The sequence below is a fragment of the Crocuta crocuta genome, unplaced genomic scaffold (assembly GCF_008692635.1).
Source record: "Crocuta crocuta isolate KB4526 unplaced genomic scaffold, BGI_CrCroc_1.0 scaffold71, whole genome shotgun sequence".
NCBI lineage: Eukaryota > Metazoa > Chordata > Mammalia > Carnivora > Hyaenidae > Crocuta > Crocuta crocuta.
This window is the reverse complement of record NW_027527548.1, coordinates 482,422-492,768: the sequence shown is the minus strand read 5'-3', so window position 1 is coordinate 492,768 and position 10,347 is coordinate 482,422. Positions and strand designations below refer to the sequence as shown.

At 55.7% G+C, this 10,347-nt stretch overlaps 1 protein-coding gene across 1 annotated transcript in view; it reads right to left on the bottom strand.

Annotated features, from left to right (window-relative positions):
- The window catches only part of SULF2 (sulfatase 2), a 115,090-nt gene that overhangs the window by 71,144 nt on the left and 33,599 nt on the right, over positions 1-10,347 (bottom strand). The window contains 1 exon segment of the mRNA XM_077766014.1: positions 5-241. Within this exon segment, the coding sequence (XP_077622140.1) occupies positions 5-241 (237 nt within the window).

Sequence of the window (10,347 nt, the reverse complement as noted above, 5' to 3'; positions counted from 1 at the left end):
CCTGTCCGGTAGCCCGTGCTGTTGACGTACACGGCGAAGGTGCGGCTCTCGTGCTGGGCCTGCCAGGAGGGCGAGGAGCAGTTCTCGTTGTTGGTGTAGGTGTTGTGGTTGTGGACGTACTTCCCGGTGAGGATGGAGGAGCGCGAAGGGCAGCACATGGGCGTGGTCACGAAGGCGTTGACGAAGTGCGCCCCGCCCTGCTCCATGATGCGCCGCGTCTTGTTCATCACCTGCATGGAGCCTGCAACCGGGAGCACAAGGTGAGATGCGGTGGGCCGTTCCTAACCAGTGCCCGGGGCGCTGCACGACAGCCCAGGACAGGCGCCGAGCCTCACTAATGCCCGGGGAGCCTCAGGACTCGGGACAGGTGGCCGAGCCTAACCAGTGCCCAGGGCGCTGCACGACAGCCCAGGACAGGCGCCGAGCCTAACTAATGCCCGGGGAGCCTCAGGACTCGGGACAGGTGGCCGAGCCTAACTAATGCCCGGGGTGCCTTAGGAATCAGGACAGGTGGCTGAGCCTATCTAGTGCCCAGGGTGCTGCACGACAGCCCAGGACAGGCGCCGAGCCTAACTAATGCCCTGGGGCGCCCCAAAAGCTTGAAACCAGGAGCCACAAGGTGAGGTGCGGTGGGCCGCTCTTAATTAGTGCCCGAGGCGCCATGCAGCAGCTCGGGACAGGTGCCCAGTGGCTCTTCACCCATCCTTGGGGAGGAGGGGCATTTTGGGAACCTCTGGGGACAGATGGGGTAGGCACAACTGTCACTTGTGAGCAGGGGCCAGCAAGAGACGGCGGGGTAGTCCCGGGCAAGAAATATCCTGGGTCCCCAGTCCCGCTGCGCGGTCACGGGGAGTAGACAAAAACCTGTTTGTAACTCACCTAAGCCTAGACTAGAACTTTGTCTTACATATCAACAGAACATCTTTTCTTTGCAGGATATTAATATGCAGAGTATTTTTTTTTTCTGTAAGTAATCACTATGTAAACCAAGGGAAGATTATACTTTGTTTTGTTTGGAGCTTTCCCAAGAATGTTTCACTTTTTCTGAAATCTGGTCATGCCAGCCCGCCTGGCTCCCCTTCTCCCTGAACACTCCTCTGCCCCTTTGTCTACATGCTCCTTCTGGGTTGGAATCCGCCTCCCACCTCTCTCCAAATTCAAGCCATCAGCCAAGCCACACCTCTTCCAGCGATCATGCTGGCTTCTGGTTCCCTGGAGCTCGGATTATGCATGCCGCAGGTGTTATTAGGACTTAATTATATGCCACTCGGTGATGTGACTTCTTTCGTGCCCTTTCTTGTTCGTCAGTGGCAGTGCAGCTGTAAGCGGTGAAAGGCGCTTGGGAAGGAAAGGAAGCGAAGGTGCTGGAGACCTACTGTGTGCAGGTGCTTTCATGATCACTGCTCTGCTGGGGGCCCCCCGGAGGGGCAAAGACTTCATGCCCTGCTCAGTGCTGAATTCGCAACACGCTCACGGTGTGTGATACACAGTAGGCACTCAATAAATGTTTGCAGAGTGGATGTGCGATACTATGCATGGTATCGGAATACTTAGTAGGGTAGGGAAATAGTCCGTGAAAATCCTTTCTCTCTTCCTCCTACCAACCTCAGCTTCCTTCCTTTTCCTTAGAGTTCTCAGAGTCTAGGGTGGACTGAGCGACGCAGACTCCCCACCCCCCCCAACGCCCCCATCCTCACCCTCGGAACCCGGGGATGTGACCTTATTTGGAAAAAGGGTCTTTGCAGATGTAGTTAAGGATCTTGGGCTGAGATCGTTCTGGATTACCCAGGTGGGGCTCAAATCCAATGACAAGCACTGTGCATGAGACAGAAGGGAGAAGACACACAGACCCGGAGGGGACGGCCATGTGAGAGAGGCTGGAGGGACGCAGCCTGGGGCTAAGGAGCTCCTGGGGCCCCGGGATTCAGAAGAGGAAGGAAGCATTCTCCTCTACAGCCTTCAGAGGAAGCACAGCCTGGTCAACACCTGAATTCTGGACCTCTGGCTTCTAGAACTGATGAGGGGTAAACCAATACAGAGCCTACCAGCCGTGGGCTGCCCGTCCCAGTCACCCAACAAACAGCCCCTTAGAGGCTTTAACAACATCTAATCAGCCTCAGCTCAGCACTCTGTCCCTACAGGCGAGGGCGGACAGGAGATTTATATGGCTCTTTTTATCCCATCTTTCTGCCAGATAGGGACGGAAATAGACTTAGAGCTTCCCGGAGGCAACAAATGCAGATCCTATCTCCTCACTGTTGAAAACCACCGGATGGCTTCCCATGGCACTCGGAAGAAAACTGGAATTTCTTACTGTGGCCAGACTCTTCCAGACTTGTCCTTGCGGCCAAGCCACCTCCCATGTTCCTTTGACCTCATCTCTCCCCTCCCCCTTGCTCATGCTGGCCTCCTTATGGTTTCTCGTATGCTCCAATCTCATCCCTGCCCCAGGGTCTTTGCACTTGCTATTGCTTCTGCTGGGACTCTTCCTAAGACACCCCTTGGTTGGCTTATCCCGTTTATTCGGATCTCAACTCAAGGTGACCTCCTGAGCAAGGCCTGGCCAGCCCCCCTGTCTGAAGGGGCCCCCACTTGTTTACTCCCGATCACACCAGTGCGTGTGTCTCCTTAGCATTTGTCTCCTTCTGGAATGATCTCCTTCCCTGGTTCACTTGTTTACGTTTTACTTTTCCTGGACTGAGTGTTCTGGGTGATTCAGGGTGCTGTCCGCTGCCCCCCCACCCTCCACGGAATATGTAACTGGTGCTCTGTAAAAACTCAGAGTGACAGAAGGAAGCACAGCAAAGCCTGCGCTTTCCACCCCAGCACCTGAGCTGCTCTTTATAAGGAACGCCCTTCTGGGACCCGGTGTGTTTCCTGAGCCTCTTGGTTAAGGCCGCCAGTGGTGGGTGGAGGACAGAACCAGCGTTGGGTTACGAACGGAACAGGAATCATCAGGCCTCGGAACTGTGTGAACATCTATCCTCAAGGTCACGCACCCTCCCACGAAGCCGCAGGGGCCCCAGTTGTAACTGATTCAGGGTTTCTCCACTGGGCAGGACGCCTCCCTCAGGAGGGGATGGAGGAGGTGGGCTTTCCGAGGTCCGACAGTCTCAGGGTCCTGGCGCCTCACCAGCCTCGGGGCCGCCCCTGGGGAGGGCTTTCCACCCAGGCCTCCGGCTGGCCGGTCGGGTCTTTCTACCCTGAATTTTTACCACAAATCAAGATATCAACCCCCCAGGGTCGACCACTAGCTGCGTTCCCGCCCCACGCCCTTTGCTGGAGCTGTGCCCTCGACCCGGGGCACTCCCTCCTAGCCTCCGGCAGGTTACTGGGCAAATGTCACAGACCTCAGGGGGGCCTCCTTGGCCCAGAATTCGGCAGACACTGAGGCCTGCTTTGTTCACTGTTACGTTCCCCAGCCTAAAACAGCACCTGGCACAGAGTAGGTGCTCAATAAACATCTGTGAAATTAACAGAAGATAAGATCTTACTCTTTAGGCTTCTTAGAACTCAGGAGCCCCATTCGGTTTACATTCACAGACGTGGGTGTTTGGTGCTGCGGGGTTGAAAAATTTGACTTTAAATAGCGCTAAATCCGTCCTGTGTTCTCTGGTTTGCTATGCTCGCCACTGCTCCTTATAGTCTTGCATCCTACATCTGCCCAGCCACGGCCCTGACAGGTGCCTGAAGGCCTGGGTTTGGCAGCCTCCTGACCTACCTCAGTGGAAGGGACAGGTCTAGCTTTTCCGTGGGGTAGAGGGCGGTGTCATACGTCAATAATAACCGTTATGCTTGTTCAGAGTCGCAACTCTGGTTGGCCGAATGCCTGCTGTATGCACGGCTGGACACATGTCATGCGCCATTTTACTCCACGCTTTCAATAGCCCTTTTGAGGACGGAGATTAAATGACCAGTCAAAGCCACATACCTTTGGAAGCGCGATGTGAGGACTCAAACCCAGGCTCGTCCCCCTCAGGGCTGGGAGTCCCGCTCAAGAAACATCCGGTTCACACCTCACAGGGGGCAGTGCTGATACACCCAGGAAAATGCACCCTGAGCCCTAGGCACTTGGTCCATTCTGGGCCTCAGTGAGAAGAGTCCTGGACTGGACGTCGGGTCCCCTGGCCATCCCAGAGTCAGCAGTGGGGACGGCACAGCAGCACATCACCAAGCATCAGGGATGCCGGCCATGGGTGAGTGAGTCCCTCCACCGCGGATCAACTCCGAGAGAGATGTCAGCCGGTGCTGTCATGTCCTGAACGCCCACCCAAGGCCTGTCTCAACGGGGAGTGAACCGACCGCCTGTCAGAATTCTCGGAGGGCAGCAACACTGGCTTATATTTAGTCGAGTGGTTTAGTTTCCTTTAGGGCAGAGAATCCCGGCTTCTCTCATTTAGGGGCAGTGGAACCTTGTTCTTAAAACACACACACACACACACACACACACACACACACACACACACAAATTACAGCTGATTAGAGGAAGTTGGTGGAAGGGGCGCCTGGGTGGCTCAGGTGGTTGAGCGTCCTACTCTTGATTTTGGCTCAGGTCATGATCCCAGGGTTCATGAGTTCGACTCGCATGTCCGGCTCTGCGCTGACAGTGCAGAGCCTGCTTGGAATTCTCCCTCCCTCCCTCTCTGTCCCTCCCCTGCTCGCGTGTGCTCTCTCTCTCCCTCTCAAAATAGATAAACTGAAAACAAAAGAAGTCAATAGTAGTACTGGTAGCACCCAGACATGAAAATTCTGGAAAGGTGAGGGGCTGGCTGGCATTAGGCGCACCCTGGCTCCGTACAGCCCGGAAGCTTCTGCACAGACCCCTGCCTCACAGACGCCATCAGCTGCTACGTGTCCCTCATGCCTCCCCCCCTCCCCCGGCCACGTGGGCAGTGATTCTGCTCCTCCTCGGCCCCATCTCCCTGTTCCCACACCCGATCCTTCAGCAAAGCCTGTTGCTCTTCCTCCAAAGTCTGTCCACCATCCGGCCTGGTCGCCTCCTCCCTGGGCATCTGGTTATCCTCTCTCTTCCAAATTAGCTCAACGGCTTCGCTTCCTGACCCTCTCCATGGCACCCTCCGTGGCTCCCACTCACCAGGGAACAAAGTCCCTGAAGTCATCCTCGGGCCTCCCTGGGTCCACATCTCCCTCCCCACCCACTCTCTGTAGCCACAGGGGCGTCGGCTCCGCCCTCAGACTTGCAGCGCCCACGCTGGCCTCAGAGCCATTGCCTTGCTGTTCCTTTTGCTTGGAATGCCTCTCGCCCTGAACCCTGACAGCCTGTGCCCTCACCCGCTTCTTGTCTCTGCTCCCTGCCCCTGACGGCTGACACCCCTTCCTTGTTTTAAGTTTCTGACTCCATAGGTGTTATCTCTAACTGTGGATTTCACACACTTACGTATTTATCTTGCTGTCTGCCTGCGCCCCATCACGGAGGCCCCCCAGCCCTGAGGCCCGGAGCAGTGCTTGGCACATAGTAGGTGCTCAGTAAATATTTCTCAAGACAGTGAGTCTAGGGCACTAGACTAGTGCCTAGGCAGAATCAACCTTTTGCCCACTCTTCACAAACTAGTAGGAGAAAGGACAGAGCAGCCAGTAATGAGAACTTGGCCTGTCTGGGTCTCCCAGGTCTGCAGAAAGGACAACGCTGTCCCTCCCACTGTCAGACCTTTCTGGAAAGCAAGCAGCAGCCCCAAATGCCGCGCCAGCAAAAAAGCAACCAGCGCGCGGAACCGTTTGTTTCTTTTTCTTTTCTTTTTTTTTTTTTAACGGGCTCAGAACGAGGGTCTCAAAGTGCTTCCATTTCTATTGTACAAATTAATTTCCGAGGAGACAAGCGATTGGCTGCTCTGGTCCAGTAGCCCTCGGGGTTGTCTGCTCGGTGCCCTCACCCCTGCCCGAACGAGCTGGCTGAGGGAGAGCCGAGTCCTTGCGCGACTGCAGCATGATTTAACGACGCCTTGAAAGGACAGAGGCCTCTGCGCCCAAGCGGCACTAGCGGTAAGACTCCCGCGGGGACACTCACCTGCTGTACTAGAACCGTCTTAGCGACGACGGGGCTCTGTAAACCCGCGTCCACAACGCAAAAGCACGTACTCTCATCTCCTTGCCGGGCCCAGCCCTCCAGCAACGACCGCTCTGATGGAGGGAGGAGCCTGGGAGAGGAGGCCCAATGGAAACTAAAAGGCCAGTTTTCAACTGAAGCCAGGCCGCAGCCCCAATGCACTCTGTCCAACACACGCTTGGGACATGCAGACAAAACAGGCCCGGTCTCCTTCTGCAATCAAACCGTCCAACCTTGCCGGGCCGGGGCTACGTCACTGGAACACCTCCGTGTGACTCTGACAGTCCCATCCCACCGATGATATGGTGTTCCCCCCCCCCCAACTATGGAGGCCGCCCCTTTCTGATTGCTTTCCGGGGCCTCCTCAGTATACCACATGTGCTATTACATACCATTGTTTGATATTTTTCCTTAAAGTGACTTTAAGGGTTTTTTAATGTTTATTTTAGTTCTGAGAGAGAGTGAGAGATGGGGGAGGGGCAGAGAGAGAGAGAGAGGGAGACCCAGAATCCAAAGCTGTTCCAGGCTCTGAACCATCAACACAGAGCCTGACACGGGGCTCAAACCCATGAACTGTGAGATCATGACCTGAGCTGAAGTTGGACGCTTACCTGACCCAACACGCTCCTGCCTCAGGGCCTTTGCACCTGCTGCTCTTGCAGCTGAGACCCCCTCCGCCCCTCCCCTGCCCACTGCCCCGTGGCATCCAGGTCCTTGCCAATACTGCCTCCTCAGGGAGGGCTTTCCCCTGACTGCGCTAAGCTCTCTCCTTCCTCCCCTTTCTGCTCTTTGAGAAAATGTTCTCAGCAAATACACAAATGGTAGAGGATGGTTGCTTCTGGGGTGAGCACTGTGAATGGTGCATGGGGAAGCCTACTTTTGCTTTGAATTATTTGAGTATTTGAAGGTAAGGCTGTGTCACTCTTATAATTTGAAATAGTTTGGAGGCTCGGCAGGGGGAGGAGAGAACTGACTGGAAACAGGCTAATCCGTGAACACTCCAGGATATATGTCGCCTTTCCATCTGTGCCTTTCAGTCGGGGGAGAAGAGAATCTAACCGAGCAGGGGCCTTTCAGCAAGGACCTCCCCTCCCCCCATATCTGTAGAGACTGCGGGTGACTTTGAACCCTACACCAGAGGCCACAGCCGGAAGGCCAGAGGCAGGACCTGCCCACGGAAATATTTCGTTGTTTTTTCCAGTGGGTCAAGCAAGCTGCAGATTCTTAAATGACTTTTGTGGGCCCTCGGCATTTTTGCTTTCATGGGCCCCTTCCTCTGTGACAAATATTAAAAATTTCTACGCATGCCAACTCTTCTCAGGGGTCATGGAGCCAATGCCAATGTGGGGCGTTGCCCCCTGACCCCTCCCAGCAACTCTGGAACACCAGCAGGGCGCCCAAGAATTCGACCCATTCGGGCAGCATCTACCCGGAGTCAGCACTGGGTTCGGGTTCCATGGGGTGAGGGCTCAAGTCCCACAGGTGAGCCCCCCCCACCCCGCACTGACAGCGGCGCCAAACCCCGGCTGTCACCTGTGCTTCTGACCTACAGGCCACAGATCAGGGGTCCCAGTGACCTCCTCCTCAGGTTATTTAACTTGGTAGAAGGGCTCACAGAACTCAGGGAAACACATTTACCTGTTCGTTAAAAGAGATGATAAAGGCCAGGAAGGAAGAGCCAGGCACCCTGGGCAGGGTCTGGGGGAGGGTGTGGAGCCTCCGTGCCCTTTCCGGGCGGGCCACGCACCCTGCGTCGCCAAGCAGTCACCGGCCTGAAGGCTCCCGAACCCAGTCTTCTGGGGTCTGTACGGAGGCATCGGTACAGAGTCCTGACTGACCAAGTCATGGGCCCCCTCCGCCCACCCTCCTGTCACACAGCCCGGGGCTGCCCCAGCTGTGTTTTCTCCTCTCCCGGGGCATGGGGCCAGGCTCAGGGTGCAGGGGACACGACCCGCGTCCTCTCCGGTGCCATCCTTCTCTGAGCGACTCTTCTGTCACCCATTCAGTTCTGTATGTGACACAGGGTCCGCTGCTACATATGCGTGCGGGTGTAACGCACATGAACAGGTGTGNAAGAAACCCAACCCCCCCCCCCCAGCCGCCCCCACATCTGTAGACTCGGGGTATCAAAGAGCCCAAAGAATGAAGTGTGGGCTGTTCTGTTAAATCCGACTTTCTTGGGGCCTTCGTTTCCCTTCTGTAAAAATACAGCACGTGGATGGCTTTAGGTATGGACAGAGACATTCAAGGACGATTCTAGAATACCCTCAGCCATCTTACGCGGTAAACCAGGAAGGGCTCTAGAGGCGCGTGGCCTGAGTTCAGATCCTGACCTTGCCACTTCCTATCAGCCACAAATCTTCGCGCAAATGATTCAACTCCCCCCACGTACCTCTGCAAAGTAGAGAGAATGACAGCGCCGCCTCCCCGTGGGTGTTCCAAAATTTAATTGAGGAAAATACGTGCAAAGCCTTTGGTGCAGTACATGGCCTGTGAAAGCACTTAATACGCAGTAGCTGTCGAAGGTTTTAGTTACTGTCGCTCCCGGGTCCTGTGGGACACAGAGCTCACGGAGTGCCTCTGCACACATTCTGATCTGGGTGCTTGAATGCGTTTCAAAAATTAACTGCTAACGTTTTTTTTTTTTTTTTTAATTGGGAGATTTCCCATCAATCCAGTGTTCTGGCTTTGCTTGAAAAAAATACAGAGATCTGGCCTTGTTCAGACCTGTGTACGGGTTCACAGGTGAGCAGACCTGGGTAGCAAAGGCCCAGGCCAGAAGGGGGCACTCTGGCTGTCTAGGCTCCCCGCTTTCCGCCTTTACAGGACCTCCCTGGTTCTGGAAGCACTGAGTTTACAATCTGTAGCTGTTTCTCTTCCGGCGCAAGGGACCGGCTAATCAGACCTTCCAAGTAACACTTACTATGAGCCAGAGCCCCGCAGAGGCAGGCTTTAGGAAGGGGAGGGGAGCTGTGGGTGTGGGTACAGGCTAGGACACAACCTTGACCCAGACAGGCAGGTGGGGTGCAGGGGGGTGCGTCAGCTCGGGCCACAGGTGGCACAGCATCTGTGTCCTGTGCCGTCCTCCAGCCACCGCCAGGCTGGAATTCCCGAGGCAGCCCTCATCTGGTCCTTGAGTGTCCCCGGAATGCCCACAATGTCACCGGATCAGACTGTGAGCCGCCTGCCTGTGGCAAACCGTCTAACATCCCCGGGAGGCTGGGTCCCATCAGTCCGACTGCCTAGAATAGCTCTGTCCCCAGCAGGCGGGGAGAGGAGGGCCTGGGGACGAGCAGCAGAAATGGAGGCCACATCCGGGCGGAGGGACTCCTCTGTTTCCTGACAATGACATTTGTGCCCACTGCTGTCCGCCGGTAACCCCTGCTGTGCCTCCATCCTGACCCAGAATAATGACACTGGCTGCTCAGACGGCTTTTCCTCCCGGGGGCCAACGGGGAGCCGCTCCGGACTCCCGGATCTTACAAAATAGAAGAATTTTTTTAAAAAGTTTTTATTTATTTTGAAAGAGAGGTAAAGAGAGAATGTCAGGGGAGGGGCAGAGAGAGAGAGAGGGGACAGAGGATCCAAGGCTGTCAGCACAGAGCCCAACGTGGGGCTCGAACTCACAAACTGTGAGGTCATGACCTGAGCCCGAGTCAGACGCGTAACCGACTGAGCCCCCCAGGCGCTCCGGAATCTTACAAAATAAAGTCAGATGCCGTTGCCGGGTGTAGCTACGCAAAGCTGAGGCTCAAAATTGGTTCCTAAACCCAGGGTCAATTAAGCAGATGTCAGAGACAGCAGTGTCGGAATTTCATTAATGAACGGCGGACTGTCAGAGCGATCGTGAAGTGAATTTTTCCTCCTCTGCCTTCTGCTCGTTCTGGCTGTGAAGCTTGGGGAGGAAATTCTGATATATTCCTTCTCACCGGAGGGGAGGTGGCCCAGAGGCCCTGGGAGAGGGTCGCTTCCTCCCTGAGGAGCCCCACCCATCGACTGTCCCACCAGAGGCTATTTATTCAAAGTCGGGTCTGTTTTGCCCACTTTTCGTCCTGTGCTACACAGAGCCGGTCACCTGGCCACCAGCCTGTTGTCTGTCCTGAGCCTGAACACCCACTCCTCCGCCTCCAGTGTCCCCATCTCTGTAAACGGCACCACCATCTGCCCAGCGGCTCAGCCAAAACCTCATTGATTCTCGACTCTCCTTCCCTCCCCCTTGTGATCCGTCCACAGGCCCTGCCTGCTGACCCCCCAAAACAGAGCCTGCTCCACCCCCCACCCCC